Source organism: Vidua macroura, chromosome 2 (assembly GCF_024509145.1).
Source record: "Vidua macroura isolate BioBank_ID:100142 chromosome 2, ASM2450914v1, whole genome shotgun sequence".
Taxonomy (NCBI): Eukaryota; Metazoa; Chordata; class Aves; order Passeriformes; family Viduidae; genus Vidua; species Vidua macroura.
This window is the reverse complement of record NC_071572.1, coordinates 25,712,940-25,730,815: the sequence shown is the minus strand read 5'-3', so window position 1 is coordinate 25,730,815 and position 17,876 is coordinate 25,712,940. Positions and strand designations below refer to the sequence as shown.

The window sequence follows — 17,876 nt, the reverse complement described above, 5'->3', positions numbered from 1 at the left end:
GACCTTAAAGCAGTTTTCCACAAAATGAACATTTGTCACAAGAAAAAAATCAGAAAACGTTCCTAGTGAAGCAGAAAGACAGACAGTGAGTGCTTTCCCAAGCTTTCCACTGGTGTATATTACAAACCCAGAAAGGTCACAAGTGTTTACCAACTCCATGCATGCAATGAAAGTATCTATCCTCCTCTGCCAGCAACAGTTCTATCTTCAGAATAGCAAACCTAACAAATCGAACTAGGTGTGTTACATCTACAAAAAAAGCCCTAAGATGAAGAATGCAGGAGCCTTAAGATAACACACTTTCCTCAAAAGCCCATCCACTGTCACCCAAGGAAAGTTTCAGCTTACACTAAATCTGTTTTTTCACCATTGCCTTGGTCACAGTCATATAGCCATGTGTCAAGGCAACAGGCACACAGAACAATAATGAGACTCAGCAATCCCACTGCGACATCCAGATTCATTGCAATCAAGGAGATGCATCTTGCACTGCAGCAATAACCACAATTCCTGGGTTTGGCAGGCCTCAGCACACACTGCAATGCAACCATTTTTCCCTGTGAGTCTGTAGCAAGAGGCCAAAGGACTATGCTTCCCTCAGGCTCTTGCTGTCTCTATAAACTGCTATCAGACAGCTTTATGTATCACTGCTCCTGCAAACCATGTGCCTGTAAGAACAAGCTTCCAGATTTTATTTGAGGTGACCCAATAGCAACCAGTATCCTCACAAAAGCTTCCCAGCCTAAGCATCAGATCATTATTTAGATAACCCAAAATGTAAACCAGATCTGGACAGACCAAAATAATGCTGGTTGGGAATGTTTTCAGGTGGTTCTCCCAGGTACAGAACTTGCTTCACAGCTAGGAGGCCAGTCAAAGTTCCAAAGCCTCAAGACAGCAAGGCACCTATTTCAAAATATATCTTTATTTTCCAACTCCTTCCAGCAAGAAGCAGCCAGGCTGCAACACTGAACATCCTGCAATCCATTTCTCTGAGGGCACAAGGTAACACCTAACATTTCCCCTTTGTACAAAACAAAGTAGCCCTGAGCTACCATAAGCTAAACCCTACTGTGCTCCAGCACCAGCTTTCAATTCTCTTTTGCTGCCAGGCTGAATTGCCACTTTCAAATGCATCAATCAGATACACCCTAAATTAGGAACTGCACTTCTTCCTAGCACAGCCTGCCAAGACAGCTGCAGCACTGTTTTCTGTACTAATGACTTCAAAGGCACTAAAATAAAGTTCTGGCACTGATGTCCACTAAAGAAGGTACTCCTGTCAATACTGGAGATAGCTATCATTGTGTTTTTCTTTTTAGTGTAAGAGTGTCATGCAAAAATATATTTAGTAACCTAGTGTGGCATAATCCTTTCAGTCATACATTTCAGCTCAGTTTGAGGGAGATAACAAAAGCAGGATTTGTTGGCTGTAGTTTTCCAAACACCCAAAGCAGTGGGATCTTCAAAGGAAGCAAGGGTCAACTTATCCTTCCTGTATAAGGCCCCACACTGCAGCAGCTGATCTGGTCAGCTGGGGATCAGATGACCCAGAGCAGACTGTGGGAAGGGGGAGGCCATGAGCACTCATCTGGAGTTCACTGAGCTCCTTCCTGTAACTTCTCAATAGGGATGCATACCAGGAGACAGACAAGGTGGGCAAAGAACTGCAGAGATGCTCCTGGCACAATCTGGGCTCAAGGAGGATAACTGTGGAACAATGAACCAGGAAATCTGAGCAAAAAAAGACCTTGAAGAAAGCCTTTACAGAAGAAACAGGACCCATAGTAAGATTACCTGAGGCAGCACCAAAGGGAAATTGAGGTACTGGAATAGGATGCATCTGGACAAAGATTAATTTGTTATTTTGACACAGTACATGGAGAAACAGAGCATCCTGAACCATCTGCAGAGGAAGCAAAAGCTGGACAAACAGAGCTTTAGCAAGCCAAGTGAGGCTGTCAGATGCCCTCCAGAGCAAGGTTTGTATACTTTCCGGGATCCATTCAGAGCTTAGGCTCAGAATTAACCCTTTTCAGGAATGCCTCCAGTATTTTAAAGGCTAATGGCAACATCCATGAACAGTGCAAAATAAGACCAGATGTTTTAACACATTTGCTAATAAAATTGTTAGCAAAAACTGTTTTATGTAAATGGATTGTACTGGGGTCAGCCTTTCCAAAGGAGTATCATTAATTCTTCAAAAGTCTACTTCCAAAGAGAGGAAAAAAAACCTTGTTCCTGGAATAGTCTACCTAAACTTTCAGATCCTCTTTTAGAATGTGCCTCCTAAGAGTGCACCCAATTTAAAACACTTAGCAGGAGCAGGTAGATTCACTTTGCCTTTTTTTTTTTTTTTAAGAGTAAACTCCAATCAGAAGCAGGAAAGCTGGCTTAATTTGCCAATTTAGTGGTCAAGTTCTAAATAAAAGTTCGATCAAGCTTCAACTGACCACATAAGTGGAGAACAGAGAAGTATTTATAGCCTGCTCTCCATCAGCCACCAGAAACCACAGAAGGACACATTACAACACATGACTTCAAGCACATGATATCAAGTCAGGATGCTCAAGTTTCTCTTCCAGTCAAGGACTCCCACTCTTCTATGGAATATACTTTTACCATTCTTCTCTTTAATATTTTAAAACAGACATAGAAACCCATTGCATTAACCCAAATTACTTTAAGAGAATATGTCAACTGCACTGAGATCAAGGAGATTTTTACTTTCATATTTTCCTTCCTAACAGTCAAATACTCTTCACCACCTTTTCCTTAATTTAAGGCCTGAGATCCCTTCCAAAACTTGTAATCTCTTAACCCAGTAAGAAGTCTTTCAAGAACAGCTTACTACTACATGCCCATTACCATGATCCAGTATTTTTCTATATTAATGGCATTGCATAAGTAACTCTATAACAAGGTCTAGAGTTTATGCTATTTTCTATCTTCCTTTTACCATTCCCTCACTCCCAAAACTAAACACATGTAGTTTCAGCACCTAAATGGAGTTGCAGAGTAACTCCTCAGAGCACATGTACCCATCAGTGCTCCATGGTGACAACGATCTTGTCATGAAAGCTGAGACAGGCCAGCTTAAGTCTCAAGGGCACAAGCATTTTCACACTATTTGTTACTAATTAAAGTCTAGTAGCTTTTCTTTTCCAGCCTCTCAGGTCACACTTACACAACAGCAGCTTCCAAATTAAGTTATAGGCATGCAGCTCTCCAAGAGTTTCTCATCCACAGCTCCCTCTCCACCATCCTTTTTCAGGCTAGGACTTCCTTAGATATTATAAACATCTGAATTAAGGTACATTAATCAGACAGCTTAACACTTACTCACTACTTGGAGAAAAATCCATTTTTGAAGGAAAAAGCTTTTGTAATAGGCACATGGGTTAAAGAGAGTAGGGAAGGATGATAATAATCATGTATAGGCTGACTGCAATAATTTTTCTTTAACTAGAGGAACAGGAACCAGAAGAAATATTTAGCCTGATCAGGAACACAGCTGTGAAAGCCTCAGTTCCACCTACAGTAGTTTTCACTGAGCAGATAAACACAAGGAAGTTGTTGTGAACCTCTGTTGTAGTGATCTTGAAGCACAAATGAACAAATGCACCACACAGTCTAATTGCTGCTGTGCAGCCTCTGGGTTATCACTTAAGGGTGTTATGCAGCTTTATCCACAAAGCCTGTTTTGAACTTCAGGGTGTCTTATTCCTACCATAGGTTCAGAGATTAAAACCAAGATGGCTGCAAAAAAGGTAAGAGTGTTTTTTCCTTTAAATTAAGCAGAAGTCACTAGTTCTTATTTCAGAATTAGAGCAATGCAAATTAGAAGGGATCTCTCCAGATCTTCTTGTCACTTTTTATTGAAAGAGTTAAAAGCATGAAGCTTTTTCAGACTAGCCTGATATTAGCAACTTTTTTCTGTTGCTTGTTTTAGCAATGCTGAATTTAAGTAATCATTTTCAGAATTCATTCCAAATATCATTAGTGAAATAGATTGTGTACACCTTGTCTTCATGCAAAGAAAACCTTGATTTTTAAGCATTTGACACTGGTCTTCACATTAAACCAAAGATACCAGTCTCCTACAGCTGCCTGTACTATGGACTTTCATAATCTTGAAGTATTCCTGCACTGGCATCCTTATTTCTATAGAACATCTCCTCATAAACACAGGAGGAAACATTAGGCATTTAAGGGTTGTTCCATTTCCCCCACACATCATTATGTTTTGACTGCACTTAGAACTTAAGGAAGGTCAAGCCACATGACACAAGTGCTGCAAGAGCATGCACATCAGAGAGTTAGTCTGGGTAGAAAAAAGTGGAGTTATTTCCCAGTTGGTTTAATTTTAAGTAACATTCCCTCCAGTATGTAGTCCCCCACATACTTTTCCTCATTCTATAAGTCATCAAGCTGCTTGACATTTACACAAACTGTTAACTCCCACCCCTCTCCCAATTACTTCTTTTCTGATGCCAGCTGCTACTCACAAAACAAGGCAGTGTTCCATGGATGTCAGCATCTTGCCAAATCAGCCCCTGACTCATCAGTCAGCACTCAAGGACGTCACCCAGTCAGAAGCACTACTACAACTCTGGCACTTGGCAGCACTCCTTCCCTCACAGCAAAACTTGCTACTGCTTCACCCATTTCAGCTTCAAACCCAGAGGAACAGAGCTGCCTCTCCAGGAATGCACCCACGCACAGTCACTGCCCAGTGGTTTGTCACTCAGCAAAGTGAAACAGATGTCTCGATGAACGAGCCAACAGCACATCCCAAGAGGAAAAAAAAGCACAAACCTGTGCAGCCACAGTCCCTTCTGACAGCTCTTGCAAGACTCCAGAAGCTATATGCCACTGCCTCAGCTTCCTTAATGCTTCTGCTTTGGTCTTTTCCACATACTGCAGGAAACTGAAGGGAATCACACCTTTAATCAGTTTAAGGAAGAAGCAATAAGATGCAGCTGCCTGCAGCCCCACAAACACGCTTTTTCACTCCTGCAGTGACCTAAGTGCCCAGTGCCAGGTGGGAAGCTCCCTGTGCTCCAGTCCACAGGGCTGGAAAGACCTTTTTCCACTCCACATCTCCAAGATATAACTATGAATTTGACAGTGCAGTAGCACTTTTACCCTTTATCATGTACTGTCAAAGATCAGCTACGAGCCACATAGCCAAGCAGCTGCTATTCTGCAGCAAGAAATAGCCATTATAAGCAGAATTAAGTGCTCTGACTGCAGGCAGAGTGAGAAAGCAAGAAAAGCCAATGCCACTGCCTTACAAGCCTTAAAGGTCTGCAAGTATTTGCAGTTCTCTCAATGACTCAACTATTACCACAACTCAAGCAAACTTTGTTTGGCTTTTGTCACCATTTTTAACATTTAAGAAAGCAAATGCCTGCATAAAAACATTATTATTTTCATCTTAAAACACCTTAGAATTTGCAAGGAAATAGCAAAGAACTACTGATATTTTAATTTTACATACCCAGCAGAAATCTAGCTTCAAGTCATTTTTTAAAAATTTCTTTCATATATATGCTGCCGTAAAAAGTCTTTAAACAAATTACAACAAATATCACTAACAGAGTAAAAATGCTCAAGGTAACCTCTTCACTTCTTAGGAAGTAAGTCAGAGGCTTAAGAACCTTCCTTTAAGACAAAAAGATAAGCCTTTTAAATTTGAGACCTCCTGGGCTCAAAGAGGCAGGAGATGCAAAACCACAATCCAGACTGCCCTTTATAAACATGTCTTTATACCCACCCGTGCTCACTGTGCACTGCTCCACAAAAGCATGTGAAACTTTCCTATTGCTTCTGTGTCATTACAGCCAACCAGGATGGAAACATAACCTCCTTATGTCAGAGAAAAGCTTACAGCATCGAGAAGTCAACATATTCATATTCATGAATCAGCTTAAAGCAATCATGCCATTCTGAGCTAAGCAGAGAGCTTTTTCCCACTTTACATTTCTTCCCTCTCAGCCCCAATACACAGGCACCTCCTGCAAATTAGGCCATCTGGTCACTGGACAGCTGTAAATAGCAAGCAGTCAGTTAACATTGGTCAGGAGATTAACAATACCACAGCATTTGCAGGAGAAGTTACAATAACCCTGTGGGTTAGTTTTGTGCTGTCTTTTTGGGTTTTTTTAATCTTAGAAGTGAAAGAATTGCATAGATGTGCTTAATTATTGTCATTAAACAAATTGCTTAGCCTAGCTTTAGCCTACCTGCCCTCATCCTCCCCACTATGATATTAACAACCAATCATATATTCATCTAGCTATGTATCTGTCCTACCAACAATACAGAAAGAGCTTAAAATAAAAAAGGGGATTTGTTTAGAACTCTGAAAACTGCTTGTTTAAGGTAGTCAGGAATTGAAAATCTGATAAAAATTTCTGGTTAAAAAGGATAAAAACACTAAATATTCATTAAAAAGAAACAGTATAAGATATTTTAAAATCTATATACTGGATTTTAAACATTAAATTAACTTGATAATGTTTTTAATACTTAAGGTTACTTTATTATTTTTTCTTGGCCTAGGTGAGCAAAAAATTTGATTTATCAGAGTTAAACTTTCCAAAGTTCATACTGATGGTGAGGAGACTAGAATATGAAAGATTAAGGTAACTCTAAACAAAACAGTTATTGTTAGTGTAATTCCACCAAAAAAAAAAAAAAAAACCCAAAAAAAAACCAACACCAAAGAAAAAGGAACTACACAATTTAATAGAAAGAAGTTAACAGATGTTCTGTAACACACACACAACACACCAATAAAAAACAACAGCATGTCAGTGTATTCTAGGTTTACAGTAAAAATGTTAAGCATTAAACTAAAGGACTAACATTAATCTACCAAAATCTGCTTAGAGTGTAAGGAGTCCTTTCAACCAAAGCAAAACATCTAACCTGAACTTACTTACACTACACTTCTGCAAATATCAGCATAAAAAATTACTTTTTTAGCCATGATTCACTAAAACTGTTTTAAGCCTACATGTACACTAACCTCTTTCATACATATTATATTTCACATAATAAAAGAGTGTATATCTACACAGGCACATTTTATAGTAAGATTAAATGGAAGCCTGGTTTTTAAGAACTTTCATGCAGTTAAATTTTAAATAATGCCTTCCCTCTCTGAAAAAGTAATCACTAAATAAGTAGATGTCAAATTCCCCAACAATGTTTCCTCCACATTCCCAAAATTCATCCAGTAACTGGCATGCCCTCTATTACTATAGCCTCAAGCCCAAGCCATAGGCAAAGACACCAGATACATTTTAACAGAACCCAGTTCTCCTTGGAGTGAGCTTTGGGATCCCAGAGCCAAACACTCCTCTCATTCCTAAACCATAGATAATGCCAGCCTGGGAAATTACAGTTTATTCCACTCATAGTCACCTCAAGAATAAGACCAAGTAAATAGACTTCAGTTTTTTCTCGACAACCCTTCTTCAGATATATTGCCATCCCAAAAAATAGGATTAGATTTGACTCTCTAGTGTTCTGCAGGAAATAAACCTAGAGAACCTATGAGTTTCAGTAATCTACCTACAACTGCTATTAATGAAATTAGACTGCAAGTGCAATTTCTCAGAGGCAAGTGTCACTCAACTACCTTCTTTGTAGCTTCACAGGGTACTATCCATGCTTCATGGAAGGCAACCACTTCTATCATTTACAGTGTTAAATCGTAAGCAAACTTCTCAAAAAATACACACAGCCATTTCTCCTTCACATTAATCTTTATACTGTCTTATGCACATCATATATGTTCCAGTAACAGTAGCATTTTCCGGTTTTATTTTCTAATGACCTCTCAACAAATATAGAAGTTTCATGTTAGCCATCAAATGCCACTGCTGATTCAGATTCATCTCAAGAGATGCTACTTACAATGAATATAACTAGCATAAATAATTTGTGCAAACAGCTCATTAATAGGACTTTGAAAAGAAGTGAAAAACTATGTAAAATGCTAAGCATGAACTGCAAGTAACTAATGCAATTCAGATAACAAAAAGTCCATTTTGGTTCATCTGCACGTCTACTCCACAATGTAAATTCAAAGCATTAGAGACAAAAAAAAAAAAAAAACCTACTGGGCAAACAGCTCAGTATTCCTTCCCTCTTCCCAGTCCATCCATACAATTATCTCCAGACAAGTACTTCATACACAAGGTTTGTTTTCTGCATACAACTATTTTGATTATTAACATTAATTTTGCAAAACTTTAATGGCACATCAGCAGATGTTCTTTTCAGAGGATTTCACAGCATCCCATCTTAATGGTGAAGCAGAGGAAGAGCCTAATTGTCCTTAATCCTCTATTCAAAATAGGTTAGATGAAATCCTCTTTGGACTGAAGCAAAGAGATTAGTGAGTGTCACCAGGAAAAAGAAACACTATTCCCACCTCACCATGGCCCGTATCTAGATGAGCTTAATGATTAATGAAGGAAACAGATTCTCCTATTTCAAAAAGGGAAATTAGTCTACAGGGAAAAGAAAAAAAAAAAAAAAAAGGGGAAAAAGTTTCTATGAAATCTCCACATTTTTAAGATTCCATGCTAGTAGTAATGACAAGGATGATGTAAATAAGAAGCACACCAAAACACACTTTCCAAGTATGCCTTAGTAATCAGAAAAGAGCTCATAAGAAGACCCTTTTCTTAAATACCAATACACATCTGTATCCCTGGTAAATCTTGGCATAATTTTTGACATTGCTAAATGAATAGCACACGATTTAAGGAAGCACATGTACACCCATCTGCACATGAATGCATATAAATGCAGATGGAGAAATAAAGAGGGAAATAGGTGGTATCAGGTGAAGCAATGCAGAATGCTTAGGTAACAAGAAAAAAAAAAAAAAAACAACCCCAAAACAGAGTCATTACAAGCTTGCGTTCACACCCAGTTTTCCTCCTCTGACACAGTAATTTTGTTACCTGGAAGCATTAAAGTACCCTTACAACTTCTTGCTATGGGAAAGGTGGACAATACTCTCATCCCTGTCCCAAGAAAGGATGAATGCACATAGAAATTAACATCCAGATCCACAAAGATATCTAGGTGATTCATCAGCCTATGGTCTTCTGTGATCTTCCAAACAAAAGAAATTACTGGGCCACTGGCCCATCTCCTCAGTCTCCTAGAACAATCCAAGCTAGGCTGCCAGTTTCTTCCTAAAAAGAGTGCATTTTTTAATATAGTATCACAAATACTCAATACTTTCAAAATTAAAATCAAAGTAAAATTGAAAAAAAACCACCAAATAAAACACTTCTAATGACAACTCAAGAGTCTGTGCCACAGGCTTCTCAGAGTCATTACTGAGAGGGAAGAAAAACAGCTTGGGTACATATGATATAGAATAAGAATCCTGAGTTTGCCTTGTCTACCTGCAGCTGTTGCCATGGCAATTATAGCAGAGAAGATAATAGCATTCCAGTGTCATTTTGCTTCACAGCTCAGGATGAACTTCTGCTGAAATGCCCCTCAGCAATTATAAAAATAATACATTATCCTGTGTAATGGTAAGCCACTAGAATAAGCAGAATTATTCTGGAAAAAACATCATCTGTCTTAAAAGACTAGGAGGAGAGGCATGCTATTTTGCTCAAACAACAACCACAACCAAAAAAAAAAAAAAAAAGCCCAAGAAAAAAAACAAAAGAAAAAACCCAATAAAGTTGAATCCAGTTGTATAACAGGTTCTAAAACATCTGCTCAGTCTTCTCTGCAACACAGTTTTCTCTTGTTTCTGCTCCCTGACACACATGGCATGCAGCAGGCATCCCACAGTAAATCCCGCTGCAGCGCCTCAGAAACCACAATGGGTTTCTAGTCACACTTAAACCTAATTAAATGGACAAGTTTTATTATGTCCATCTCAACACCACAAACAGTAGCCAGCCATGGTGTTTGTGGAACACTTTACTTGCCAGCCCAGGCACCATTTTCTGAGTGCGGTATGACCACTACTGTATGACAGAAGAAAAAGAATCAATGAGAAATGGTGATCAGAGATGTTAAGCTATAAACATGCTATGCAGTACTTTGTCCTCTTCCATTCCCAAAAAGAGTTTTCAAAAGGCTTCCTGCTTGCAGAACAGATACTCAGTGGTGCTTGAGAAAATGCATAAAAGCAGAACAATATTAAACTTTTTTCAAACAACATGTTATCAAAAGACAAAAGCAGCTATACAGTTCTCATCTCGGGATTTTTGATGCTAAAAAAAGATCAAAACTTCTTCATCTATTTTAAGTCACTGAAACAGTTCTACAATTTAGATGCTCCAAAAGCAGTGTTTTCTACTATCACAGAACATCTGATGAGTGCAGATGAGTAATATTTTGCAGTCAATAGCAACCAGCATGTAATATGTACACTGACTTCCTGCAAGTTAACTGTTTAACATATGCAATGTCTTATTTTTGTTTGTTTATTATCAAAAGAAGAAGGAAATTGTGTTTTTCTTGTGTAAATTAGTTAACTGATGGAGTGGGGGGGGGAGGGGAAAAAAACAGAGCTCATTAAATTCTCCATGTTTATTGCCCTTCAGCAATAAATATTTGATGTGGGAAGGGGGGAAGGGAGAATATCTGAGCGCCTTTTGAGCATCAAATAATACTGAAATATCTTTAGAATACATTACAAACTAGAGTGAACACAAGACTCACTACCAGTATGAAGAGCTAAATTTGCAGGAGAGCCAAATTCTGTCAGCCACATTCAACAGAATTAACTTTTTGGTAAAGCTTTGAAACTTTGCCTTTTTAAAGTAACTTGCTGAAAAGTCAGCAGGAAGCATTCCATACAGATACCCACCCCCCAAAAAATAAGAGAAAAAGGCAATTAGGCAAATAACAAAGCAATGGTGCTTGGGGAAACAGGAATTCAAAAGTTACTCGTGCTGTTTCATGCCCTCTGTTGAACCTTCCACAGCAGGAAGAACTGGTACCTGCAGTGAAGCAGAGCTGAGAGATGGGAAGCATCTCAAGTTTCAAAAAAACATTGTAACACACAGACTTGCACAAGAGATAACAAAAATGGATTACATACCAGGAATAGACACAAGAGCTGCAAGTTCCTAATTGTTGACCCATGAATACATATAGAGATCCTACACAGAGCATCTTTTGTACACTCAACACAGCCAGCAGACAAAGTCTGTCATATAGATGTGTTTATACACAGCTTAAAACAGCTTCAAGTTTTGTTAAATTATACCTCTGAACTTAGAAACAAAACATAACAAAGCTTTTGACTTACTGCCTAGGAAGAAAACTGTTTAACAGGAACATTGACTAAGAAACAGACAGCACCTGCAAGACTGCAAAGGAGGCTGAATAAATTCAGAAGTAAAAACAAGAACCAAACACCCTCAAATGAATTAACTAAATTTTGATTAAAAACAATAGGTGATCTGAAACACTTGACAAATGGATTGTCCTTTAAGACACAAATGACTATAAAGCGCCAAGGCTTACAATTTCATTGACTTTCAGGTCAAAGCAGTTATCAACCTCTACTGCATCAAAGTTAGATAAATAAATAAATAAACTCAAGTTCAATATTAATTTGTATCTACTAAGACTACATACACAAGTAAAATACTTATGTAATCTAATTAGAAAACAGTTTTAGAATTATAATGCCAATCAAAAGCAACAAAATAATCTAAGTCAATGACAAAAAGTCACAGACTGTCACGAAATTTAGTTAAGAACTTGCTAAAACTCCCTACCATAACTTCCTGGTTAGGCTAGTCAAATGTCTTTTCAAACTACAATTAAAGTTGACCCACTTCTACAAAATTGAAAAATAGAGCATCCATTTGTAAATTCAATTTATTCCAGCCTCCCAAAAAAAGAGATTTTTCAGAAATACCTGCACAACTAATAGGCCAGCAGCTCCCCAGAGACCAAAGCTGTAGTAAATCACTGCTCCTTCTGGAAACACATCTTACCTGCTACTACCTTCATTTAGAGATACTTACACAGGTAGTAAATACTTAAGATGCAGATTTGTAATCCTAAAGTAACAAGAGAACCTGAAAGAGGAGAAACAGTAAAGTAGCAAGACCTCTAAATATACTATGTAACACAGGCAAAACTCTTCAGTAATACAGACCTCTGACCCAGTAGCATTTACTGTACAACCTAAAGGCATCAACCTTGGGCAGGAGCTTTTAGTGACCAGGGTCGGCTGTCTTACAAATACAGAACAGACTGTCACCATAGGCAGCAAGATGTTCAGCAACCGTTTAGTGTCCAAACAGGCATATGCTGAAGAGCAACATCTTCCCAGTTTGCCCAGATATAGCCAAATCAACAATATTCAGGAATATCCAAATCCGTGTTCAGCCATGAACAGCTACAAAAGACATATGCCCATGTTTTATTAAGGAAAGTGTTCATTTGGTGAAAGATGTCACCAAAATGTGCTTAAATATTATTAACCAACTTTCAGCTGTGATGAGGACAGACTTCAGAAGTCATATCACCAGCAAAAAATCTCAGAGAAAACTAAAGCAGCTGCATTCACACAGGCAGAACAGATCATCTAATGATATTCACAGTGTCCCAAATAAAACAGAAGCTAGTCTTGTATGGAGGCAATTTTAATTGCCATTGCATGCTTGTTTTCTCCCCTAAATAGTGTACTGCTTAATATTAAGCCAACAAGTTTCTCTTGTTACTAAGCAGGTTCTGCATGATACTTAGAGGATACCCCATGCTAATTCTGTATTCTCTGGCTGTGCAGATGCCCTCCCTGGGGTAGGGCATGTCCTCTGGGGAATCCAAGAAGAAGATAACGAAGCATTTTGTCTGATGCAAAAGCAACATCTATAAAAAAGGTTCTATTTTTATAGAGTATGTGACAAAAAGTATAGTCCCACCTATGGGGTGGGTCCCCATAGTAGGTCCCCACTATGGAGTGGGTTCATACTACCCACACACAGCCATTATTTGGGAAACAATAATAACAATTTTTTGTGTCAAAATTTATCTTATTTATCTTAATGTAGAAGACTTACTCAGTTCCTATGATTCCATGTAGAAGCAAAGCTGTATATTAGAGTGTTTCTATTTTGTTACTTAAAAATGCCTCTAATATAGATCACACATATTCTAAAGCAGTAAAATATACAGATTAACCTCAATAGACACAAATAAGAAAATTACAATGCTACTTATCAGCTTCCAAAGGATTTGGAAAACTGAACTCCATGTCAGCTGTACTGCAGTGAAACAAACAATTTTTCTGTAAAAAAGTTATTTTTCACCATCAGTCCTGTAAACTGAGTATGGCTACAGGAATGGTTACAGGAAGCAAGAGGTGAAGTGAAAAGAACTCAAAATTTGCAGGATCATCTTAAGAGGCAGAACAAAAGAAGGTCCATTTAAAACTTCAGTAAGATAAAGACAATTCCCTCTGTCCTTCTAAGAGACTACAGCATCTCCTGGTAAAGAGATATGAAGTAGAGTATGACTAGTATGCTGAATGTATTTTATTCAACCCATATCACTAAATTCTTCAATGCCTCGAAGATATAAAAAGAACACTCTATGCAAGTAAAACAGCAAATATTTGAAAATGCTAACCAGGAAGCTGACAGCACCCAGTCATTGCTGTTCTTCCACATGGCCTTGGAAATATATGCACTGATTTTGCACTGCTTCAGGACAGAAACTGTCCAGCAAATGAAAGAGAAATGGGAGTGAACTAACCAATCACAACAAAGTATTTAACTTATGCCTTTATGCCCTACAACAAACAGAACCAAGAAAGAAAAGTAATGACACAGAACTGTTAGAAACCATCCTATTAGAAGTCTCCATTAGTACATCACATCCCAACTGTTTGTTTTACTGAGATCATACCATAAGAGTTCCCAGCTAACCCAGCATCCCCAGATACAGCAGCCAAGGTTTTCAGCATAATCCAGAGACCAGTCTTTCTCTAGGAAGGACCTGCAGCTGAACAAGTCCAGGAGACTTGCAGAACAAAAATTCATAGTTCTAAGACCCTGATCAGTTTTTGTATTGACTTCAACTAAACCCAAGCTTGAGCTTACTTGGAAATAAGCACAAGATGTAACTATCCACTCCAGCTCTCCCACAGAAGAGTCATTGCCTTGTCTCCCTTATTAAAAGCAGTTTGGAAAGTGGTAACTGCGCATCTACATCTGTGTGCCTGGCTGGTGCACACAGAGCTTTGGTGAACAGCTCTGGAGTGATGTACCTGACATGTACATCTGCTACTCATGCAGAGCAGTCAGTTTCAGGTCCAGCAAACTAGTACTTTTCATTTTCACTGCTATAGATGTACAAAAGTAGTTGAATCATGGAGATAAAAAAGAGAAAAAGACGAGAAAAACCACACAACACAAACATAAGGTTGCCAGACCTCAATGGTCTCACTGAAATGAACACAAATTTACTTACAGCACCTTTTCCTTAAAATTACCTTTCCGTGGAAGAAAGGTTTCAAAGTTAAGACACCGAGCAAAAGCAAAATAACAAGAAGTAACAGCTGAAAATATACAAGGTAGCATAGACCATCCTAGGCATAGCCTATCAGCATACACACAATACAGAAGGTAGTGTGACCTAGGCAACAGGAAGCCTTCTTCACATGGGACATAATAATGTTTCACTTATCTTTTAGACTGCTGCTGCATTAGTCTCATCAGCAGTGCAGGAGGGTGGTGACAGTCAACAACTCAAGAGCTCAAGCCCCTTACTTTCAACATACTGTCTTCTCATGTGCCTTTACTGCAGCTGCTCTCAAGCCCACTTCCTTCAAATTTGATGCTTAAGCCTACCTTGGAAGAGGTCAGCTTGTTGCACAAGTGATTTAACAGCGTGCTTGCTCGGTGCAAAATGAACACGCCATTTGTACAGGCTCCAGATGTGAGCACACACAGAGAAAGAAATCTTAAACTAAATCCAACAGTTAGACCAGCACTGACAGATCTCTACACCCAAAGTGATCCTACCTTTTTCCAAAGAGACCTCAACACAACTCACCTGGTCTTTACATCCATAGAGACCATTGCTTCTCTTATACCTCATTATTATTGTTGCTACACATTATTTAGAGTATACCTTTTCTTAGGACCACTTTCTGAAGATCCATAGACACACAGCTGGCTTTTAAAACTCACCTCTCTACTCTCTCCTCATCCTACATCTACTCTATTGTAAATCTGAAGAAAAAAAAAGTATGAGTTTTCATCTCTGCTACTTTTCTTCATTTATACTTTAAAAAGACAGACTTCAGCCTGTATTACGTGGACACAGCTCTTGGCACACACAAAACTAAGTGCATTTAGTGTAAGTGAGAAAACGTGAGTGCTCTGACCAAGGCAAAACTGCTTCCTACATAGGAAGAAAAGCTATTTGTATTTGAAAATTCCTATTATCTCTCCCTATCTTTTAAAAATTACTTCTACGCCCAAAAGCAGAAATTTGCCATTTCCCAGAATTGTTGGTCCCCATGCCTTGTACTGAACAGCCCCACACTTACAGGCATCCTGCTGATCTACTTATACCATTATCCTGAGCATTTATTAGGGGTTCCACGGAACTGGAGCTGCACTCACTGACGCACCTCAGCCAACACTTGGACCCCACTCTAATGCGCTGCCGAGTTGCTCTCTCGGGCGGTGCGGATGGGTTTTCACACGCTGACCAACAAGCTACATCTGTCCTCTTTTCCCGGAGCACTCTCAAGTCTGGCGTGTTTGAATCTTACTACCTACACACCTACAAAAACTTGGGACCGTTCCGACCATTCGTCTGTATACTTAAACTGGACAATTCCACAAAAAAAAGTCGCTTGGCTGAAACAATAGAGGGAAGAGAAAGGAAATAAACAAACCAAAAGCAAACATATATATATATATATATCTAAAATAAGCTGGGGAGCTGGAGGTTTTATCTGCCCTGATAACCACGTATCGCAGTACGCTGTGAGTTACAGTGCTCTGAACTCAGGTCAAGCCGCTGAGGTTCAGCGAAGGACAGTCCTGTGGGGCGGGCTGCGGGGAGCGCACGGCACCCGGTGCCGCCGCTGCTGCATCCCCGCTTGCACCGGGCATCACGTGCGGCGGCCCCGAGGCTCCCCGGCCGCCGAGCCGGTCACGGGACCGCCCAACTCCTGACCGAGCCCTTCGTGCGAGCCAGGGGCCACGGCGGGGGCTGCCCCCCCGCGCCCGGGGTCGAGCGGCACCGGCGGTACTCACGTATCGGCTCACAAGGGTCCGCAGGAGGCTGCAATCCATGGCGGGCGGGCGGCTCAGGACCGCGCCGCCGGGTGCTCGCCGGTGCCGCCGGGCTCCCTGGCTCGCCTCCTCACTTGCCACATGCAGAGAGCCGCGCTCGCCCCGCCGGACCCGCTGTGACGCCGGCCCGGCGCTCGCCGCCGTCCCCCGGCTATGCCATGTGCTCGCCGCCGCCGCTGCGGCGCGTCGCCCCGCGGCCCCGCATGCCCTCCGTCGCTGTCGCTGCCGCCACTACAGTCCCGCCGAGGGCAGGCGGAGGGGACTGCGCCGCCGGGAAAGCTCTCCCGCCCCCGCCCGCTGCGCTCTGCCCGCCGCGCGCGCCGCCCGGGGCTTTATCCGGCGGGCGGGGCCGGGGCCGCCCCCGCGCCGCTCCCCCCGCCCTTCCCCGGTCCTGGCGCGCGCGCGCGCGGGCTCGCCCGGTACCGGCCCGGCCCCCGCCCGGCGCGCGCCGCTCTGATCTCGCCGGGCGGCCCCGGCGGCGCGCACGTCACGCGGGGCGGGTACGCGCGCGCCGGCGGCGGTGCCCGCTCCCCGTCCCGACAGTCCCGTCCCGCGCGCGGCTCCCGGAGCGGCCGGTACCGGCTCCCGGCGGGGGGAGGCGGGAAACCTGCCCGTGCCTGGGAATGGGCTGGGAACACTGGGGTGAGCCAGTGCATTACACCGGGAGCACTGGAGGGAGTGAAACCGGGAGGGAAGGGAAAACTTAGGGAGAAGCCAGAGAATAATATTGGATGCGTTGGGAGGGAACTGGGAGCGCTGGTGGAGAGCCAGGGAGTGGCACTGGGGGGAGTAGGAGGGGAACCGGGAGTACTGAGGGTAGCCACGAAGCGATAGTGGAAGAACCGGGGTGGCATGAGAGCAGGGAGCGATGCTGGGAGTGAACTGGGAACACTAAGGGAAGTCAGTGAATGATGCTGGGAGTACTCATAACTATAGAATGGATTGGATTGGGTTGGAAGGGACCTTAAAGATGGATCAAGGTCCAACCCCCCCACTATGGGCACGGGGACCGTGGGGGGACGGGGGTGGAGCCGGGGAATGTTGCTGGGAGCACTAGGGCGAGCCGGGAAGTGATACTGAGAGTGCTGGCAGGAAACTGGGAGCAATGGAGGGAAACAATGCATGATACTGGGCAGACACGGGGAGCGCTGAGGAGCGACAGGCGGTGGTAATGGGTAAATCCCTGCGCCCCGCCTTCACCTGCGCCGCTCCGCGCCCCGCGCCGGAGGGAGCGGCCGCCGCGCCCTTCCGGGGCGGAGGTGCCCGCGGCAGGACGGCGCCGACCCCCGCCCGCCCCGGCGCCTCCCGGGGACGCTGCCCCGCCGTGCCGGTCCGGCGGAGCTCGGCGTGCCTCCTCCCGCCCGGCCGCGGGCCGGGCTGCCAGCGGTGCTGCGGGGTCCGAGCTGTGCTGGAGGCGAGCCCCGCTGCGCCCGGCCCGGCGACCGAGGAGCGGCAGCGCTGGGGCGCAGCGCCGCGGGGACAGGCGGGACCCACTCCGCTTGCAGAGCGCGGCAGGAACAGATTAGGAAACCTCTGTGCCGG

The 17,876-nt window shown here is 42.3% G+C and overlaps 1 protein-coding gene across 2 annotated transcripts in view; it reads right to left on the bottom strand.

Annotated features, from left to right (window-relative positions):
* The window catches only part of ATP11A (ATPase phospholipid transporting 11A), a 114,912-nt gene extending 98,325 nt beyond the window's left edge, over positions 1-16,587 (bottom strand). For both annotated transcript variants that reach the window (XM_053970943.1, XM_053970944.1), the window contains exon 1: positions 16,296-16,587. In XM_053970943.1, the coding sequence (XP_053826918.1) occupies positions 16,296-16,334 (39 nt within the window). In that variant the 5' untranslated portion in view covers positions 16,335-16,587. The remainder of the gene's footprint in view (positions 1-16,295) is intronic.
* Positions 16,588-17,876: the final 1,289 nt, after the last annotated feature.